General features: G+C 42.7%; 1 protein-coding gene across 10 annotated transcripts; it reads right to left on the bottom strand.

Moving 5' to 3' along the window:
• Positions 1–781: 781 nt before the first annotated feature.
• On the bottom strand, positions 782–12,673 carry hcfc1a (host cell factor C1a). 10 transcript variants are annotated; one of them, XM_085455870.1, is made up of 28 exons: positions 12,517–12,673; positions 11,160–11,360; positions 10,475–10,623; positions 9,404–9,564; positions 9,087–9,295; positions 8,769–8,853; positions 8,552–8,658; positions 8,270–8,449; positions 7,945–8,187; positions 7,695–7,843; positions 7,418–7,600; positions 7,108–7,332; positions 6,630–6,734; positions 6,301–6,517; positions 6,049–6,185; positions 5,816–5,963; positions 5,511–5,731; positions 4,151–5,243; positions 3,765–3,904; positions 3,072–3,215; positions 2,762–2,969; positions 2,310–2,585; positions 2,104–2,210; positions 1,875–2,009; positions 1,593–1,778; positions 1,186–1,483; positions 1,027–1,090; positions 782–927 (listed from the first exon to the last, which is right to left on the bottom strand). In XM_085455870.1, exons 2-28 carry the CDS (start codon positions 11,353–11,355, stop codon positions 888–890), a joined length of 5,406 nt encoding a protein of 1,801 aa, XP_085311996.1. In that variant the 5' UTR covers positions 11,356–11,360; positions 12,517–12,673; the 3' UTR covers positions 782–887. The 10 variants fall into 10 exon arrangements, with proteins under 10 accessions (XP_085311996.1, XP_085312002.1, XP_085312001.1 ...); XM_085455876.1 differs by having other exon boundaries at positions 3,081–3,215; XM_085455875.1 differs by having other exon boundaries at positions 4,151–5,240.
• Positions 12,674–22,012: the final 9,339 nt, after the last annotated feature.

Below are 22,012 nucleotides of genomic sequence, written 5' to 3'. Positions count from 1 at the left end.
AAAAAAGCTTAAAAAATACAAAAATAAACTACACAAAAGATCTTCTGCATCATTGCTTGCTAATTTTTTGGGAAGATTTTTTTTTTCCATGTGTGCTGCAAGTCTCAGTCCTAGCAAAGTCATTCGTTCTCTACAAATCTCTTCCTTTTGCCATTCTTCCAACATGTTGGCCACCAGTCCTCATCTTGGGGTAAAAAGCGCACAGTGATGACATTACCAGGAGACTGGAGTCCAGTACGATGACTGTACAGACTTGGTTCTCAATGAAGCAAATTAGTTTTGAGCAAAATAATAATAATAATAATAAAAAAAAAAAAGTCCTCCTTCACAGAGGACAAGTGCTTTATTTGATTCCATACCGATTTTTTTTCCTCTCATCTATACTAATGCTTCCACAGCCTTTTTCAACACTGTACATCATTCCATGTAGTCTCTCTCTACATCCCCCCCAGAATTCCCCAAAAACACAGGAAAAAGAAAAAGGGTAACATTGCGCTCAGGCTGGCTCCCAGTTTGTGAAAGATGTAAATGCTTCTCTATACTGTTCCAACTATTGAAATAAGTCAAAAATAGGTGTTAAAAGGATGGAAGGGGATGTGACTGAAAAAGATAATGTGCTTCTAGGTTTGCTCTAAAAATAGTACGACCAACAGAACGAGGAGGAAGGAGGGTTTTATCTACAGAAACATCTCTCAGATCAACTTTCGTCTCGGCTTCATATGGTTGTTCTGCCTCCATTGCCGTCTCTGTCTGAGACATTTGGGGAAGTGGATGGAGGATGAGGATGAAGAGGAGAAAGGGTGAAGGTCAGTCTTCTTGATAAAAAGACAGCGAGTGGGGTAAAAAAAAGACCAAAAGAAAAGACTGGGAGGGATCTCCAGGCCACCTCACTGGTCCGTCCTTGCTTTCTTTGGACCAGTAGACTTACTGCAGGAGAACACACAAAACCAGAATAAGTGCTGGATGTTTTATTCATCGATGAAATGTTCCTGTGTGCACGATATGAAACATGAATACTGTACTTACGTATCAGGAGAGGTGCCTGGTCTTTTGGGGGCCGGTTTTGCAGAGGAGGCATCTTTGCCAGATTCTACAGGGCATTAAAGTGGAGAGATTCAATCCATCAACAGCAGCCTCAGTAATTAAGTATTTTTAATATTTTAAAGAACTTATTTGTGAACTCACCTTGCAGCCATCGAACTTGTGTGGCAGGACCATAGCCCTTCTCGTTACGGGCGGCAATGCGGAAGATGATCGCTGGCTTGGTGGTGTAGTCGATGTGTGCGTTAGAGAGGCTGGACGACTGAACCAAGCAAGATGGGTTGGGTCCACAATACACACGCATGAAGGCTAGCTGGGCTGGGGTGGAAGCCTTGGCTTCAGCTGTTTGGTTGCTCTGGATGGCCAGGTACACAGAGTACTCAATGATCTTTCCTGACGTCACCGAGGGTGGCTCCCAGGTTAGGTGGGCACCATCTGGGCTCTGGGGGGGATACAGTGAAAAGATGCTACTTGGTGCCAAAACCATGGCTCACGTGATCACGTATGGCACACCTGTGAGTAAAATCTATAATGCAACAGGGTTTGTTTACCTTGCTGATTTTGATGGCACAAGGTGCCCCCGGGAAGCCTGGTAGGCAAGTCTTGAAAGCTGAAATCTCAGAGAAAGCTCCACGACCGCAGGCGTTGATTCCAGCAACACGGAACTTGTAAGCTGTTCCAGGCTGCAGCTCCATTTTCTTCATCTGGCTGTAGTCTGGTATAATGCCAGAGTCATCCTACCAAACACATAAATACAAGTTAGATAAAGATGGATTCTTGTAACGCACATCAATATCATTCTGAACAAGAAAAGGCTCCCTGAGACAACTTACATCTCCTTGAGAATCATCTCCTGGCACATAGTAGTGAGTGACAACCATATTTGTCACTTTAACAATCCCAACATCAAACCACTGGTTCTCCTTTTTCACGACAGGCTTCACTGGAGCTGGCTGAGGGGCTTGCTTCTGCATGGGAACAAAAACGGTCAGCAAATTCCTCCTTTCCTCTCTTCACCTCAACTGACATAATCAGAAGTGCAGCAGCACCAAAATGACTCACCTCTCCCTCAATGCCATTGGCGACCTCTGCTAGAGTGGCTGCTGCTTGAAGTTTAGCTGGACTTGCCACAGATACAGAGGGTGCAAACGTACTTGATGGCGCAAGCGCTGTACAATGTCAAGAGCAATACAAAAATAATCAGTCTGCTGTAACAAACAGTAACATTCAAAGTAACTATAAAAAAACCAAACACAACACAAACATACTCTCAGCTGTGGTGCGTGGCAGGAGAGAAGCCACAGCACTTGTGACTGCAGCGGCCATTTCGTTGTGCCCATTGCTCTCAACAGACGGATCATTGAGGCTGTCGGCAGGAGCAAGACCCTCGGTGGGCAAGCTTGTGTCCACCGTGGCCTGCTGAGCTGCGGCCTGAGCCTCCTGCAATTGTTGCTGCTGTTGGACCAGTGCTGCAAGATCTTGCTGGGTCAGCATGATGGGGATGTTGGTGGGTTGCTGGTTCTCTCCAGCAGCATCGCCTTCATCTGTAAGTTATACATTTTTTATGAATAGCAAGATCACAGAGAATTCAGGAGTTTCACATCTAGAGGAATAGTTTTACTGACAAGTGTCCTGTTAACTAGAGCCAGCCCTTGAACTTAGGCTATGCTATGGTTCAAAATTCGAAAGTCTGTGAACAAAAAGCTTTGATTCTACTCACTCATTACGGCTTGCTGAGCTGCCTGGAGGACCGCCTGGATAGCGAGGGCCTGGGCTTCCTCTGTGGCTGCTGCTTGTGCAGCCGCCTCTGCTGCTGCAGTGACAGCCAGTTCCTCGTCCGACAGCCCCGTCACCATTAGTGTGGCTCCCTGGCCCTCAGACATCAGCTCTGAAGGAAGGTTCAAGGCTGTCGCTGCTGCTGCTTCTCCCTGGGGAACACATTAAAGCAGTCCCATCAAAAAAACATGGAAAATGCATGACTGCAAAGAATTTCAAAATCAAAGGCCAAACAGACTTTTTTGCCTTCATACTTTATTCACCTCTGCTTGCGTCTCCATTGCTGCGGTTCCTTCCTCAACAGGTGCAGCTTCTGCTGATGCTGGCTCATCAGTCTGCATGGGTTCCTCTGTGGAGCTAGCTGCAGTGCTTACTCCCTCTGTGATGGATGAGATCGACTAGAGGGAAACAAAGAAATCATACCCCACAATGAGAAAGAAACTCTGGAAATGACATTCTTCTTACATATTCGTACACACATATTGACAAAAGTATTAGGCCACACTTCTTAATCTGCAAAGTCAGGCGTTTTCAGTCCTATGGCCACCGGTGTTTAAATTCTGGCACCTACCAATACAGTCTGCCTTTACAAACATTTCTGAATGTTTTGTTCATAGATATTCAGCGCAGTAATGTAATAGGACGCCAACACTCTATCAACACTCTGCTGACTCAATACCTACAGGATTATAAACTTGCTCTGGCTTTCTCGTCAGCACAAGTACTGTGCACCAGGAGTTTCACAACTTCAGTTTCCATGGTCAAGCAGATCCTTTAAGTGTAATGTGTAGGTGGCCTGGTACTTTTGTCTGTACAGCATATCAAATTCAGAAATGCAGCCCCAACGTGGACATCTACTAGGATTAGTTTTACCACCATCACCTAGTCATACTGGATGGTTTTTAGAAAAGGATCTTATTTTGACAGGAATGATGTGGTATTCTTACAGGCACAGAGGGTCCAGGGGCTGGTGTAGACTGAGTGACAGTAGTGATAGCCCTGCCCTGGGTGGTACCAGTTGTTGCTGTGGTGGATGCCTCTTCTGTGCTGCTGGTACCTTCTGCTCCTTCTTCTGTCTGCTGGGTTGCTAATGAGACATAGTAACATAGCTGATTTCTAAACAAACTACTTTTACTGCTTAGAGAAAAACAATCATCCGTCATGTGAGATCTAGATGTTATTTTAAGAAATATCAAGACAAGTGTAATTAAAAAAAGAAGAAAGATTGAGAGTCACCACACAGTGTACGGAAACCTAACTTGCTGTTAATTATAAAAGAAAAAGAAAAGAAATAAGATTATTCAGGTAAAATGTACACAGTATGTTTACATACCAGTGCCTTCACCTGTCTCCATGCTACAAGTGGCAGTTGTGGCTGTGTTGGTGGTCCCTGTCTCGTGTGTTTCACAGGGAGGGTTGGAGCAAACCCTTTGGACCAGGGCTGTTGTTGTGCTGGTCTGGTCTCCTCCCATGCTGGAGGTGGCTGTGGACGGAGAATTGGTGGTCCCCGTCTCATGGGTTTCGCAGGGTGGATTAGAGCACACGCTCTGCACCGTGTCTGTCTGGTTTGCATTCATGCTAGATGAAGCTTGTGTGGTGGAGTTGGTGGTGCCCGTCACATGGGTCTCACAGGGCGGGTTGGAGCACGCCTGCTGCACTGCTCCCATGTTCGATGTTGCTGTGGTAGCCGTGTTTGTTGTTCCGGTTTCATGGGTCTCACATGGTGGGTTGGAGCACATGCGTAGCGCAGACATGTTTGAAGAAGCAGTTGTGGCTGTGTTGGTAGTTCCGGTCTCATGGGTCTCGCAGGGCGGGTTGGAGCACGCCTGCTGCACTCCTCCCATGTTCGACGTTGCTGTGGTAGCCGTGTTTGTTGTTCCGGTTTCATGGGTCTCACATGGTGGGTTGGAGCACATGCGTAGCGCAGACATGTTTGAAGAAGCAGTTGTGGCTGTGTTGGTAGTTCCGGTCTCATGGGTCTCGCAGGGCGGATTCGAGCAGACCTGTCCTGCACCGATTGTAGCTGAGGAAGTGGTGGCCGTGTTGGTGGTTCCTGTTTCATGGGTTTCACATGGTGGGTTAGAGCAGACCTGCCCTGCTCCAATTGTTGCAGACGAAGTGGTGGCTGTGTTGGTGGTTCCGGTTTCGTGGGTCTCACATGGTGGGTTAGAGCAGACCTGTCCTGCACCAATTGTTGCGGAAGAAGTGGTGGCTGTGTTGGTAGTTCCCGTTTCGTGGGTCTCACAGGGTGGATTAGAGCAGACCAGAGTGACAGTTCCAGAGCTCTCTCCAGCAGCTCCAGCCTCAGTGGAAGTGGGTTGCTCAGAGGTTGGTGAAGCCAGGATGGATACTGGTAGATCTTGTACTGGCTGAGCCTCAACACCACTGGGAGTTGTGATCAGAGTCACCTGGGTGGGCTGGTTCTGCTGAGAGGAAAGAGATGTCAGCTCTAAGGCAAATAGTATGTTATACATGGTCTAAAACAGAAGAACTTCATTGACTGTCTGAAAATTTCTGAGGAGCAGCTCTCCATTAGTCTGTGTTTACAAGAAGAGGTAGCAACATCTTCACATATGGTCTTTTTCAGCATGTTGTGATATACTACTTAAAGCTTATGACACATGCTACTGCAAGAGCTTCAAAGCCTAATGACTAAAATACAAATATTACAAAGTGGAGCTGCTGAGTATTACCTGCACTGTCATAGTAGAAGAGGGCAGTGCGGAGGAAGAAGTCAGGCTAGTCTGAGCAGCTGAAACTGTAATGGCAGTTGGGTTGATGACCTGGCTGGACAGGGTAGCAATGGTTCCCAGTGTGGTGATGGGAGTAACGAGAGAGGAAGTTGAACTATCAACTGTGCCTCCCGCCAAGCTAGAAGAAACGGTACCAGTGACTGTGCCGAGAGTGGTGACACCTGGAAGAAATGTGGTTTGAAAAATGAAACCAGAGAAACAAAACTGTTAATTTACATAATCATTACTTAGTAATTTTTTCGTACCTGTAGTCCCCTTGACAACCAGAGTTGTGACAGTCGGCTTAACAGCAGACACAGTCACTGGTGTAACCAGACGAACGCCACCCACTGTGCTCATGGGAACAGTGCGTAAAATAGTGCCAGGTTGCCCGGGAGCACCCTTCAAAACCACCTAGAAACAGAAGATTTAGGATAAACAGGCAGCACAACAAACACAATATGTACCAAACACTGCTGAGCAAAAAGAGACAATTTACCTGTGTCAGTCCCTGCTGGCCAGCTGCCGTGGCAAGTTTGGGCACCGCAGTGATGATTTTCCCAGGAGTTCCTGTGGTCATCACCTTTGTGGTAAGGATTGTAATGGGCGTTTTCATACCTGCACTGCTTGTTACACCTGCAAGGACAAACACAAGCATGAATATAATCACTGATCAATCACTAATCCTAAATCTAAAGGTTAATTTACACAGCAAATGCCAAAAAGTGTGCAAACTTGAATGAGAACAAACCTGTAGCTCCAGGCTGGGTCATGATGGCTGACATGGGGATAGTCTTAATGATGGTGGTACCCTGCTTAGTGGTAGTAGGAGAGACTCCGCTGATGTTGAGGATAGTGGGCTTGTTTCCTGTGCCTCCAGCCTGGGAGGTGGTGATGATGGTTGTGGGTTTGCCATCTGCAGAGGTCACCAGCTTCAGGATTGTGCCAGCTGGGAGTGGACCCTTCGTCTGGAAAGAAAGGTGCATGTTATGAAAACTATTCAGGGAAAGACACGTGGTGCCTGTCTCAGGAGTTTTAAGCTACCTCCTGTTTTTTCCTGCACTCATGCAGATAGCTGACCTGTATGATCTGTGTGAGAGGGTTAGTGGAAGCCTGGCCTGTGACAGCTGATGTCTGCACTGGCTTGGTTTGTACCACAGACATCATCTTGCCAAGGTTGGAGATCTGCCGACATAGGAGAGAGACTCAAATTCATGAGTCACCAGAAAACATCGGATATTATGGGGAGGTCAGCCGGATGCTCGACCACCAAACTTGTGGCTCTAGAATCATTCTAGCCCTAACTGACCGACAGTCATGCAGATCACTGACATCATGCTCCCTGTCTTTTCCAATAGTCACTGTAGGCCAACTTTTACACCCTCCCTACTGGTTCAAAAAGACGCCACCATTGAGTGACCAATCGATACAAAGATGCAGAGTGCGAGGAAGCATTTTACAGAATCCATGGTTTAAAGCATGCCTGTGAAAGCACCAAAGGGTGCTCTCAAGTAGAGTTGCAGTATTACATTATGCTAAAGAATCCATGTTTTCTTACCAGAGTGCCACTGCTGCCCATGGTCAGGGGGCTCTTGACCAGGGTGATGGTCTTGGTGACTCCTCCCACCACAGTGGTCACCACCTGGGCCTGCTGGGCCACTGTGACTGCACCAGACTTGTGCACAGTGATGATGGGTCTGGTGGTAGTGGTGGGAGAGGATGCAGTTGCTGTGCCCACTTGGGCAGCGGCAGTCTTCAACATCCGGGTGGCCGGGTTACTGACCTACAAGCACATATTTATTATCACAAATGGCTTGTGATAGGACGAGCATAATGTTGGAAATGAGAGCGTTTACTGCAACGTGTACCATGACTGGAGAAGCCACTTTCACTGTGGTTGTGCTGGGAGAAACTGCCACTGTTTTGAGAATGGTAGCACCTGCAGGAACATTGAGGACAGTTCCTGCCGAAGAGGGCGGGATCTTCTGGGTTGCTGCTGCAGCAGCAGCTAAAGCTGCCATGCCACTCATCTGAGGGCTACTTCCAATTGGCTAAAAGTTAAAAAGAAATAAATGTTGACATTATTTGCTGATCTGGCAGTGCAGTTCACAGCGAAAGAACACAATTGTATGAAACTGCTCATACCGATCCCTGGGTAGTCTGGGCTGGAACTACCATTCGAACACCTGGAGGAAGGGATGTCACAGTGACGGGGGATTTCCCCGGCTGGCTGGGACGAACTGTGACAACAGATGCGCCTGTTGCAGACTGCTGAGCTGCAACCTTTAAAACTGCTGTAAAACAAATGAACCAAATTATTCACACCTTGTAGAATTTGGGTTGTTGCAGTTGCCGAGCTTCCTGGTGTGGTAACAAAAATGCAAAATTGTAATACCTGTCTGTGGTAAGCTCTGAGCCGACGGTGCTGCAGCAGCTGGCACTGGGCTCTTTGGAGAGTTAAGCGGCTGCGATGGGGTTGCGCTCATAGCTGGAGAGGCTGCAGCTGGAGTTGCAGGAATGTCATACTTCTGCAGCTGCAGCAAGTATGTGTCAGCTGTGGAGACTGCACCCCAACTCACCTCCAGAGAGTTTGTGTTGGCACGGACTAACTGCACCCTGGCAGGGGCGTGCGGTCGCTCTGGGGGGGGAGAGCAGAATTTTCAATACTATCTAATAACGAGCTGTTGTCTCCAACAGCACTCATGTTACAACACACCTACCTGTTTCCAGGTACCACAGATCTTTACAACAGACTTGGTTGTTCCAAGCTTTACGATAACCGTCACGGCCACTCCATACATAAAGCCTGGAATTGATAGCCACAGCACAGTGACCAGCACGGGCCCTGGGGATGTTGTCTTCAAGAGTATCCATCAACACTGTTTCCCAACACATGGTGTCTAACGAAGAATTACACAAAAGTTAAGAGTGGCACTGCACATTTGCTATTTAAAAAACAAACAAAAAAAATATGATTTCAATAAAAACAGAGATAGACAAACCGAGGTTCAAGCACGCAAGAGTGTTTGTGCATTTCCACTCTTTTTCGTGTGTGGCCACTTTGACATCATCCATCACCAAAGGTACCCATCCTCCGAAAACATACATCCTGCACAGAGAAATGAATTCGCACTTAGACCATTTAACAAGCACAGAATTTCAAAAATGAGTAAAATAAAAATTAAGTTTGCTGTTGGAAATGTGCAGCAGTCATCTCACTTGTTTGTGATGGTGGTAGCAGAGTGAAGACTTCGAGGAAGTGGCGCTGTGCCGCTTACTGATGGTTTGTTCCATGTCAGGGTATCTGGAGATTAAAAAAAATAAAATCAATAAAAGGTTATCTATTCTTAAATGCAAAAAGATAAGGCAGCTTGTGTACAGAAAACTCACAATTTCCTATATTGCTTCTCTAACAGTGAAATGCTCAGTTCCATTTGTTCTGATACTCTGTGAATCGCATCATGTCTCAGAGGGCTGATGGCAGGGCATTTCAATTTTAGTGTTGTTATTTCTCCATTTACACTTTATAAAACATACCAATGTCAAGTGTCCATAGATCTCCAAGACGGCAACCGCTCATTCCTCCATAGATTATTAAGCGCGACTTCCTGGTTGCCTTCTCTGTGTATACCACAGCAGTGTGGCTCTCACGAGGAGGAGGCAGGACTCCGTATGTGATTGGAATATCCCATCCAACCACACTGGAACCTGCACGAAGCTCGAGTGTGTACAGATCATTCAGGTATCTGATGAATAAAAACACAGTGACACTCACGTCGGTGGCTGAAACAGAAAAACATTTGCAGTCCTGCAAAACAGTGCTCCCCTGATGACTGTTCAGAAAACCTCTGTACCTGGGAATGTTGTTTTTTGGGTCTTCGCTGTCATTGGCGAGTCCACCAAACAGGTAGCATTTGTTGCCAACCAGTGAAAAGCTGTGGCCAAGACGAGGGCAAGGAGGGGGGCCATTCTTCGGGTTTTTTGCTTTTAATTTTTTCCATTCCCATCTGCTGGCCTGTAGCAAAAACCACAGTGGAAAAAAACGATCAGTCGATGGATGGCAGCATAAGCTGTAACTAACAAGTCTTAAGCTGACCACATTCCTTGTTCTGACAACATAAAAATAAGGACAGATTTAGTATCACAATTGTGACTGAACCCTTACATACTTTCCCCCCCTCATCAAATCCACATTTATTTAGTGTTTGTTTACAGAGCTACTCCATTTCCCAATGATTAAAAATCCACCTGGGATCTGGTGACAAAGACTTTTGGCACACTGCTTCCTTACATCCTTTAATCAGAAACGTAACATTTGAGAACTTCTCAGGATCGGTTAATGAAATTTGGCAAACCCAAACATACTAGAAGAGCAGAACAACGTAAATTGTAACCTTTCTACTACAGTTTTAAGAATAAAGACACATTACTCCTTTAATGTATTTTCTCAAGACTAGCACAACCAATGAAACCATAAACTTTGCAACACAGTTGTGTGATTTCACAAGTCATCATAGTTTCAATGACACAACCTTACTATAATGCTGTACAGCTGAGCATTGAACACTCAGTAACACGTATAGTGATGAAACTTACAAGTGACCTTGATTTTAATTGTAATAATTTGCCTGTTCTAGTAAATATTTTAACTGTAACAGGGGTGAAACATAACTTTGCAATCAACTTTCTCAATTTTTTCCTGTATCAGTCATCTCTGATGCAGACAAGACAAAATTTCGCATGCAGCTGATAAAGACACTTTGCAGTACGATGGCCTACATATGAACATTGCTTTGTAAATATCTCTGGAAAATCTGACTTAGATACCAGCTATATTTTGTTGCTATAAATACTTTACAAGCCTTCATTATACTGACAAGCAAACTTAGTACGAAAACTGGGGTTATTTTTCCATAAAGGTTTACCTGTAGTTCATAAAGATCGTTGCTGTACTTTCCATACTCCACCATTCCACCAAATACCAGCAACCGTGTGCCATCACAGACAAAACCATATGCAGCACAACCAGGAGGGATATCACCACGGACTGCTGGGATAAACCACTGGTTTGTTGCTAAAAATTAAAACACAATAACAATAAAGGGGTTATTTCTGGAGGCTTTCCTGTGGCAAATTGTAATTAATAAGTAAAGACATGCTATCACACCCACTAAGGCTTTAAAATGCTTAAAAGTAGAAGCAAAAAATAACCCTCTATTTATTTTTGGAAACATAAACTTAAAATCTACATTAAAGAATGGGAACACAAACACAACTGCTGAGTCTGCCTGCCCTTATTGGTTTATAAGCAGGAAACTGGGGCAGGGGATATGCTTAAACCAACCAGCATCATCCATTTTATTTTAGCCCGCCTTTTTTAACGTGTATTAAAATCCTTCTCCGACAGGGGGGGCTAACTTCTGTTTGGCCTACTGGGGCCTGCAAGGCTATTTAGTTTTGCGCATTATAAACATATACTGAAATGAACTGTACTATTTTAGATGTAGAAGTACTTTGAGTTAGCCTTCTAAATATCTGAATTTTATTTGTAAGAAATGATGCTTTCTGCAGAAACAATTGATAAAGTTCCTTATGCAAAGTTGCGCTTACCGGTGTTGTATACATGCAGCTCATCCACAATCCCTTCGTTTCCACCGCCGAAAACAACCATAAGCTCCTTTATAGCCACAGCTCTGTGTCCATGTCTGGGCCGGGGAACAGGACCAGACCACCCGAGGACCCGTTTCCATCGCGGCTGCAGAACCGACGCCGTGGTCCCAGATACCGCGGAGCCAGGGGCAGACATGACTTCTACCGAAATAAATAATAAAGACGCATTAGTCATGTGTGCTTGAATAGTTCTGTTATCTTTCCATAAAACCTATGCAATACAAAAATAGCATCTAACCGTGCAATATAGCTAACTTTAAAGCAGGCTTTACAGTTAGCGGTTAGCTTTGGTTAATGAACACTGTCAAAAAAAGACAAGAAAAAACAATAACAGCAATAAACTATATTTGTACAAAACCTTTCGAGCAACTTCTGCTTTATGGTCTCTTACGCAGTTATGACGTCGTACTTCTGTTAAGAATCATAGTAAATCTTGCCATTATCCAAGTTTATTATTAGTTGTTTCTAACCATTGAATTCAATCCATGGAAGCCGCCATCTTGCAACCAAACAAACACCCGCTAACGCTACTGCCCGTCGGAAAAATGGCGGAAGCAAACGAAAAATAAAAATACATGACAACTAACCCACTACATCAACAAAAAACAAGGCAGGATGAATACAAATCCAACAGGTGATTATAAGCCCGTGTTCACAAAACGATACACAGTCGTACCACTAATTTATCCACTACTGCAATCGTTAGCAACAGTCGGCTATTTTCATGCCTCTCTGGGAGTCGCCATATTGTAGCTAACAACTTTAGCATTCTTTGCAACCGCTTTACCGCAATTATCAACGTTATAAAAAATCCAAAGTTTGTGTTAACAGTTGCAAATATTATGGGACTAAAGGGCCAAACAACTATGAGACCTTTTACCCAGATTTACAAAAAATTTAAAGTTGCAATCGCGGCATTCAAATTCTCATGTTAGCCGTACCCCGTTAGCTCTAGCGGCTAGTTACTCAACCTAATTTGCTCGAGCTAACGGCGTTAGCTGGCATCTGTCAAAGCGCTGCCGAATTTCTCAATTAAATTCAACGCAATTTAAAGTTTCTCTGTCGTGCATAATTTACCTGATACAAAGGCAAGCTCGGCAACGGTCTTAAAACTGAGCTAAATTGAGTTAAACAGCATAAACACAATGTTATTATGTTTCATGCCGTCTCTGGAAGCAGCCATCTTTTCAACAATCGGCCTAAGTCTACAGCTCCCACAAGAAAAATGGCCGGGCGGTTTGCTACAACAAAACACAACAGAGCGAAAAGGGCACAGACGCTTCAGAATTTTACTCACTTATTTCGATGCAGTTATTGCAAAAACACAGATATGTGCTCTAATCTTGCGGCAATAATCCAAATTCATTCGATTTGTGAAGAAGTATTTCCTCTCATGCCTGCCTGGAAGCTGCCATCTTCTTGACAACCAGAGGCGGAGGAAAATGGAAGAGAGTTGGCGTCACCCAAAGTAAACATGGCGACAAGGACCCACTTGCAAACCGTTTCGGAGGTAAAGGTATATACATTTTTTTTTATTTTTGTCAATCTGTGTGTGCGAATCGTGCAGTAAGTACCAGTGTACTTTTAGGAACACTGCAAATCGATTTAAAGTAAACACGTTACGACTTTGCGCGAATTACAACAAGTTGTGTTATAGGAGTTGGGTTATTGTCCCTTACTAAAGATGGCGACACCCGTACCGAATCTCCTTTTATTTTAATTTTGTATGCAATTCTGATTTTATTCCCCTCTAAACCTACTTGTATATGCCCACAAATTCTCGACAACACCGCACGAGCAACAATTTACAGACTTTGCGCTCGCATATATTAATGTTGACACGCCCACGCCCCCCTTTAGCGCGCCCTCCACTGATACAAATACTCTACTACAATGGCTTCAACATAAAAAAAAAGCGTCCCTGGTTTTGACATCAATATGTTCAGCCGTAGGATAGGCGGAAGACAATGGATGGATGATGGACGGATGGATGTTCAGCCATATTCTTTGATGTCAACCTAAAAGACAAGTAAATGTACGCTCCAGGTAGCGAAATAAAACATATAGTTAAAAAGTATTTCGGTTTATGACCGAGACAACAAATAAAGAAATGATTGTACATTATGACCAATACTGCAAAACAGATCACATCATATTTAGAGCAACTCAGATTTAAAACACAACATATATACACAGTACTTTGTCAAAGTCTTGAGATACTATTCATTTATTTATATCTTGTTAGGAAAATGGTAAATCCATACAGAAACATGTATTTTTGGAAATACTATTTTTTTTTAAAAGGCAAAAAAAGTTTTTTCAATTGTACCAAGCTTAAAAGTCAATATTTCAGATGACAAGCTTTATTATTTAACACAGCCTTAACTCTCTTAGGCAAGCTTTCCTGTCATTTCATTGCGTAGCCTTCAGGAATAGTACTTCCAGGCTATTTGAAGAACATTCAAAGCTCCTTTTTTGGACCATGGCTGCCCTTTGTTCTCTTTTAATAACCATACATTGCTTCAATAACTGATAGTGTTGTATTCTGTGTTTATCTATCCAGGTGTGCTTTTACTGTGCTGGCAGTGTGACAAAAAAGTCACTGCCAGATGTAGAAAGTCTGGCTACTTGGAAGCAAAATATAAAGAAATAAGTGTGGTTCAAGCATTTTAGTTTGGCAGACTAGTGCCAGATGTCCGGGTAACCAGCAAGAGAAAAAGGTGAGCGAGTATTAGCATAATTCTGACTTTTTGCAGGTTGAATTCGTTGCTGCGAAGATGATAAGTTAATGTGGCTTAAACAGTCATTGCATGTTCTGATGGACTGCAAAGCTATCCTCAGCAGTAGGCCAGGACTTCTTCTTCTTTTTCTTCTTCTTCAAAAAGTCTGCGCAAACATTTTTTAAAATTATTATTGCCAGACTACTTTATCATCCATTAGCTGGTTGGCAGTAATTCAATCTGTCTCTTTTTACACTACAGCTTTATTTCTGCTGCATGTGGGGTGCTTACATGCACCTTAAAGACCTTAGGTTCTGAGTACCTGAACCTGACCTCTGACCTTCTTCCTAAAGAAGGCCAATAATAAAGAAAAAAAACATATTTCATGATATGAAAAGTAGCTGCCCTTTGTTGCAGCACTATGTTAGTCCATTAGATGGCAGACTTACACTACTGATTTTCTTCCTCCATCAAAGGTGACTTTTGAGGTGAGGTGACTTTTCAGTGCCTTTTGTCTGTCTGTGTACAACATTAAACAAAACTGTACACATGTACATGTACAAATAAACATGTACACATGCAAACTGTGTTTGTATGTGTACATGTTTATTTGTAACAGGCTGAAAGACGGAGGTTTGCGTGCTTGTCAGAATCAGAATCGTGTTTATTGGCCAAGTATATGTGCAGACACATACAAGGAATTTGGTTCCGGTAGATGGTGGCTCAGCACAGCAATGTAAATCTCACACACACACACACACACACACACACACACACACACACACACACACACACACACACACACACACACACCTACCTCCTGGGGAGGGAGGCAAGAGAGGTCCCCACAATCCTCTCCGCTGCTCTCAATCAATCAATCTTTATTTATAAAGCACTTTTCATACAAAAAAAAAATGTAGCACAAAGTGCTTTACATGGTTAAAATCAGCCCACCCCACCCTCCAACTCACTCCCCACACTCTCATTAACATAAACAATGTGAATACACACATACCCCCCCCCCCCCCCACGCACACACACACGTGTCTATATATACATTACACATGCATACACATACAGTACATACACAAAGCTGTGTAAACCAACTATAAATAACTAATCTAAACTTATTTACATAAAATACAGAAATGAAATGAGGTGGAATGAATACTACAGAATGTACATAAGGTGCAGTTGCAGTCTGGCAGTGGGAGCAGTGTGACAGGTCAACTGTTTAGAAGGGAGATGGCGAGGGGAAAGAAACTGTTCCTGGTCTGCAGGCTTCTGAACCGTCTGCCAGAGGGCAGCAGATCAAAAAGTCTGTGTCCAGGGTGTGAGGGGTCTGTGATGATTTTCCCTGCCCGTTTCCTGGTTCTTGAGAGGTACAGATCCTGGATGGAGGGCAGGGGGCGCCAATGATCCTTTCTGCTGCCCGTACAGTCCGCTGCAGTCTGCTCCTGTCCTGTTTAGTGGCTGCACCATAACAAACTGTGATGGAGGAGCACAGGACAGACTCAATGACCGCAGCGTAGAACTGGATCAGCAGCTCCTGTGTCGACTGTACTCCCCAAGTTGTCTCAGGAAGTACATCCTCTGCTGGGTCTTTTTGAGGATGGAGTTGATGTTGGTCTCCCACTTCAGGTCCTGGGAGATGGTGGTACCCAGGAACTTGAAGGTCTTCACAGTCGACACACAGCTGTCTGATATGGTGAGGGGGAGCAGAGTTGAGGGATGTTTCCTGAAGTCCACTGTCATCTCTACAGTCTTAAGAGTGTTCAGCTCCAGATTGTGCTGACTGCACCAGAGTACCAGCCGCTCAACTTCCTGCCGGTATGCAGACTCATCACTATCCTGAATGAGGCCAATGACAGTGGTGTCATCTGCAAACTTTAGGAGTTTAACAGCCGAGTTCTTGGAGGTGCAGTCATTAGTGTAGAGGGAGAACAGTAGTGGTGAGAGGACACATCCTTGAGGGGCACCAATACTGAGGGACCGAGTTTCAGAGGTGATCTCCCCCAGCCTCACTTGTTGCTTTCTATCTGTCAGGAAGCTGGTGATCCACTGACAGGTAGCTGGTGACACGCTGAGCTGGGAGAGTTTGGAGGAGAGAAGTTCAGGCACGATGGTGTTAAAAGCCGAACTAAAGTCCACAAACAGGACCCTGGCAAAAGTTCCCGGGCGGTCGAGGTGTTGCAGGATGTAATGCAGCCCCATGTTCACTGCATCATCCACCGACCTGTTTGCCCGGTAGGCAAACTGCAGAGGGTCCAGCTGGTGGCCTGTAATGTCTTTCAGATGGGCTAACACCAGTCGTTCAAAGGATTTCATGACCACAGATGTCAAGGCGACAGGTCTGTAGTCATTCAGTCAGAGTAAAGATGGGAGCCAGCTGTTCAGCACAGGTTTTAGTGCTGTGATTTATATACGCGTTTAACTCACTGCTGTCATATAAAGAACATTTTTTTAAAAAGAAAGGAAGAACAAACAAATTAAAAACCAAGCCACTTTTATATACATGATTCTCTTGAGCCAGCCTCCATTTACTTGTATTTTATTTCCAAGGAGCCAGTTGATTGTTTGTTAACTCGCTTAACACGAACCTATCAATTATTCAAGCATAAAAAATTGCACCTAACTCAAAAAACGAAGCAATGTTGTGTCTACGCATAACGAAAAAAGGCTCTATCACAGTGTGGGGCTGTATTTCAGCCAGTGGTGTTGGGGATTTGTCAAGACTGATCTAATTATGAACAAAGAAATGTTCCATCAGATTTTGATCCATTATGCAATATAGAGACCTTACCCTCTGGAAAGAATTATTTTCAGGATGATGATCCCAAACGTACTGCCAGCGTAGTAAAACCATACCTGGATAGAAAAAACACAGTGAAACACCACGAGTCATGGATTGGCCTCCCCAGAGTGGGGAGCTCAACATTATTGAACAGAACAAAAGGACGCCAACATCCAAAGAAAAGCTTTGAATGTCCTTCACGAAGCCTGGAGAACTATTCCTGAAGACTTCTTAAAGAAATCACAAGAAAACCTGCCTAGGAAAGTTCACAGTGTTTTGAAGAATAAATAAAGTCATACCATTGACTTTCAAGCCCATCAGAATATAAAGAAATGAAGGATGATTCACGAGTTTTGCACAACGCTGGAAATGACCATCAAATAGGCTATAAGGTCCAACTACAGCTGCACACTCAAATAGGTCCCTTTGTTTTTCTGATCAAACCTAAAATGAAGAAAATTGCCATTGATGCAGAAAAACTAAAGAATAACTATTCCTCATATTGTGTTTGGTCAAGATTGTTTTTATTTTGAAAGAACTAGAAAGAAAGAAACTACAATGGTAAAGCCATTTCAGTGGACATTTCATGCGTGCCGCAGAAAAGGGATTATGTCTCGGAAGTCTCAACAGACAGATTGGAAACTCGTTAGGGCCGTCATGACGATAATGATGAGATAAAAGGATGAAAGCTTCCTAGAAAGCCAAGCATGACCTCTGCCTAAAGAACGAAAACAAAGGAAATAGCAGAGATCACGGAACACTTGGAAAAATACTCTTGTCACGTCTTGCTGAGTGATGTCTATACATGCTGTACTGTGAAAAATCTTGATCAGTGTCACTGTATTTTTTATTATCATTATTATTATCGTCATGTTTAGATTTTAACCAGATTGGGTCACGAAAACACAGCACATATATATTTTTTGTAGTACATACTGACATACTGTCCATGTTTCTCATACATGTGCTCACCTGGATGAGTACAGCAGACTGAGAAAGGTCAGTGGTGCTCAGATGCCAGTAATTGTTTACACTCATTAAGAGTCTTAGATAATGGCAGGAGAGCTGAGCTTTCAAACCCTAAAGAGATCATGATGTCACTCAAGTGACACGGATCAAGGATTTTGAGCGGGATTTTGAGAAGGGATTTTTTTTCCCTCCCACCACTACAGCAGGCTGTCTGACTCATTCATATTCATATTGTGCCCACATCTGTGAGGTTGTTTGGCTTTATAAACTTATATTCAGGAATTCTAAAGGTAAATAATCTTGTAAAGGGTTGATTTGTCACAGCACAGAGTTGTCACAAATGATGAGCAAGGTTGTAAAGTAGGAGTTCTATGCATTTTGTTATTTAAAAAGAAAACATCATGCACCAGATTGCACATCATTTAGTTTTTTGTTCACACATCCTGTGATCGTCCACAGATCTTCACTGAGCATCTTCAGAACACGTACCTAAATGTTTTTGTTTTCTTTTTTTTCTACCAAATGCTTCATTTTAGGGACTTGCACGGAGGGTCACACCAGTGTACAAACACAGTAACACAGTGACAGGAACAGCGTCACATCCTTGATGGTCTTACATTTACCCTCTGTTCTAAATGGATGTTATCTTAATTGCTTTCCTAATCACACACAAAGCCATATTAACCTGATGAAAAATGACAACAGTGACAAAGAAAATGCAAACATGGGCGCTGGTTTCATTTAGGTATTGGGGTGGAATAAACCCAGTTACTTTTATTACAGCCACTACATTTCTTGCAGTCTGGTGAGTTTGTATGCACCATTTGCACCTTTTCAATAGGCGGTGAGATTTGTCATTATTATTATTTATGGGAAAATACAAAAATCAGTTAATCTCAGACTGGAATGCAGTGGACTGAGGACCACTTTTGAGTCAAAACACATCTTTTAGGTTTACCTTGTTGCTTATGAAAGAGTCTGGACAAAGGAATTATCCATTCTATTTCTTAGCAGGCTACTTTTGTGCCTTCTGTTTGGAATGGTAACTGCCTAAATGTACGTCTATCACCTGCCAATAATATCCATCCATCATCCACCCACCCATAGCCCATCCATCTTCTTTGGTTTGAATTTAAGGTTGCAGGGGCTGAAGCCTATCCAGCTCACACTGGGCAAAAGGTAGAATACCCTCTGGACAGATCACTAATGTGTTGCAGGGCAAACACAGAGAGACAGACAACCATTTACCTCACTTCATGTTATTGTCCCAAGTAAAGAATCTAGGGGTAGAAGACATCTACGGCAAATAATTCTGGACCTCTCATACGCTAAATTTCGAGAGGATGAATTGGTGGGTTTGTATGGTAGTCTGAAGCTGGATGGCATGCCACCTGGTGGAGACTGATATTATTTCTTTATTGCTGGCAGAAGCTCATTACAATGGCATTGCCCCAAATAAAATGCCTCATAAGGAAATGACAGCAGTCTAGGGAGCAAAGTAGGATACTTTTTTTTTAATGTTCTCAATGCTTTTATTATTTAAGGTCCAAAACTGAACCGTCACAGGCCAGAGCAGGCTGAGCTGGGTGGGCATAAGAGGTGTTTGTGTTGAAGGCACAGGTGGAGGATGTGCAGAGATGATGGCAGGGTGCTAACCACCAACGTGTACACTAAATGTGTTTATGACCTATTTTTGATTAATTTTATTTTTTTTAAAATATACATATACTACTTTATAATAAACACATGTACAGCAGACAGTCCTTAGAATTCTCATATGTACTTGTACTGTATGTGTCATTCACATTCACAACAACATCTGTCAAATAAAGACAGCAGTCTGGGTCAAGTCTTTGTGAAACTCTGGCATTAGTTGTCTGATTTAAGATTGGTCCAAATGTCCTTTTACAATAATGAGATTGCGGGTTTACTTGTTACTGTTTAGGAACTTACAGATTTAACACCTAAAGCATTATTTTACTTTAAAAGCTTTATAATTACACAAGATATCTGCTAAATAATAAACAAATGTATGCAAAATTTCAGAACCTATACTTTGACTTCCTTTGCTATTAATTTTCACTCATTGCATCAAATGTCATATATGTACAGTATTTACAGCATTAAAACAATTATATATTTCTGAAATCGAGCTGAATTTGTGAATAGTCTTTCTTTTATAGTGTTTCTATGTGGGAAAAAAATCGTCATTCACAGTTACAGGTTTGACTTGTAAGTCCACAGTCTATATTTGTAATTTTGTTGATATTTAATATATTTAAATTCCTGGAGAGTTAATAGGAAAACACTGTTAAATTACACAGTTTCTTTGTTGTTGTTGTTTTTTACAGTGAGTGTGCATTTCCACAGTAGAACTCACAAAGACAATATTCCCCACTTTCTTCACCTACTTGTCATGAAGAGACTATCAACATTATATCTGTCCTGCTGTAATTTGTTCTGAAGTGGAAAAAAATGCCCAAACTCTGCCGTCTGCAGAGATCCATCCTCTACATCGGATAATCCTTTCTTGAGCCTGATACGATAATGAAGGTCAAGATCATCCATCCTAATACTAACAGCAAGCAGGTTAATCAAGATCAGACTGAATGTGATTTGCTGTCGTAATAGCGCTGGTACCTGGATTAGCAGATCCCAAAACAGTGTCCTTCCCTCTATAGTGGAACTAATTGAACCATCTTGTGCATTGGCACTCGCTAACGTGTTTGCTTATCTGTGGAAACATGTTTGTCAGTAGATAGCCATTACTTCATGTTCATTATGTTGAGCATACCCTAAAAACATATATTGGCTTCTAATTTTTCATTTTTATATTTCTTGCTTCTGGTGATATTCCTGGAGGAGTTGCTTTTTCCTTTTCTGGATAAATCCATCAATACATCCAGTTACAGTCATAGGGGTCAAGTCAGCTGATACTGTGAGAGGCAGAGTACAGCCTGGACAGGGTGACTGCCAACTTCAGAGAGTGACAAGATCAAAGTTACATAAAATTCCAATTAAGACCTACTAATTAACTTGTCATATAGGTTTTTGTTATATGGGGTGAACTTCCTGAGAAAAGCCTCACATGCACAGTAAGAACAATTCCACAGAGGAAGGCCCCATGCAGTTTCAAACCCACAACCCTCTTAATGCTGTCGCTTACTTAATGAATAAATAATTGTTTAATCATTGAATTAATTAAGTATTTAAATGTTTGACAGGCCTGTAAATGTATTCCCACTCCCTCTGCTGCTTTACTCCAGCACACCTACAATAGATGCTGCACTAAACATCACACAAAAACTGCCCCATTCCTGTGGATGTGGAGAAAATCACACATACTACATACTATGCAAAGGTAAATTTTCTGTAATGAAACAAGCAGATGGGTGACTTGCTGAACATGCAGAAGCCATGTAAGTCATCTTGTTTTCTTACTTGACAGGCAGCAAAGACCCAAGCTGGATCTGCGTCCACCCTGAAGCCCAACAACAAGGTGACCAGGATGGTGTTGATCTTTGTGCTGGGCTTCCTGACATGATACATCCCAGCTTTGCTTTTGTACTTGTGAACAACCACCATCAGTCTTTTGATTTGAGATTTGCTTCTATAGTGTCTGTCTTTTCCAAGATCCCCTGCAGTCTTTAACCTAGTTGTCCATGTTGTCCTTGATAAACAGATCTTTAGGATCTCCTGCCAATTTTTGGCAAGCACAAAAGAACAGCATGGACATCACGTGTCTCCACATTCTGGAAACTTGCTGTCTGTAGAAGTCCCTATCCTTTCCATAATTAAAAGATCTCAAAAATAATATAAACTAACAAACAGGTTTAAATTTAAATGTCTTATTAAAGCAGCTGCAATGCATCAGGAAACAGCAGCTTATATAAATAAACTATAGAAACAAAAAATTTTATCAACATCTTTTTTTCAATGTTAAAAAAAAAACTAAATAAAGATGCTGAGGATGAGCAGAAATAAGGATGAAGACTCCTCAACATGAGTTGGACCTGCTTCGAGTGGAAATGCATGTGATTAGGTTGATTTTTTATAAACTGCTGCTGACTGGCTGCATATCATAGCTGTATTTTGTTAATATTCACATACACACCAAATTGCTGAGGTTGTGCAATTTTGTTTTTCCTGTATGAAATAGTCTACAACTTTTTTGCCCATTAAAATGAAATAAAGTTAGAAATAAGAAAGTGTTGAGCAAGCTAGTTTAATAGTTCTATTTTCCTCCACTAACTTTCTTCCTCTTAAGTATGCTTATGCACATCCTCCTCTGTATCGGATCGTTGGGACGA

Source organism: Copadichromis virginalis, linkage group LG5, assembly GCF_057382275.1.
Source record: "Copadichromis virginalis isolate Kocher_CV1m ecotype Utaka linkage group LG5, C_Virginalis_male_GT1.1, whole genome shotgun sequence".
NCBI lineage: Eukaryota > Metazoa > Chordata > Actinopteri > Cichliformes > Cichlidae > Copadichromis > Copadichromis virginalis.
Note: the sequence above shows the minus strand (reverse complement) of the source record. Positions and strands in the feature narration are given on the sequence as shown.

Bases quoted from the DNA above. Each gene is read 5' to 3' on its own strand.
- hcfc1a (XM_085455870.1), bottom strand. From the start codon at position 11,355: ATGTCTGCCCCTGGCTCCGCGGTATCTGGGACCACGGCGTCGGTTCTG. The intron at 8,854-9,086 runs GTATGTTTTATA...TTTAATCTCCAG, and splicing joins TCTATGGACACTTGACATTG to ATACCCTGACATGGAACAAA. The intron at 3,216-3,764 runs GTAAGAATACCA...GTTTCCCTCTAG, and splicing joins CCCCTGGACCCTCTGTGCCT to TCGATCTCATCCATCACAGA.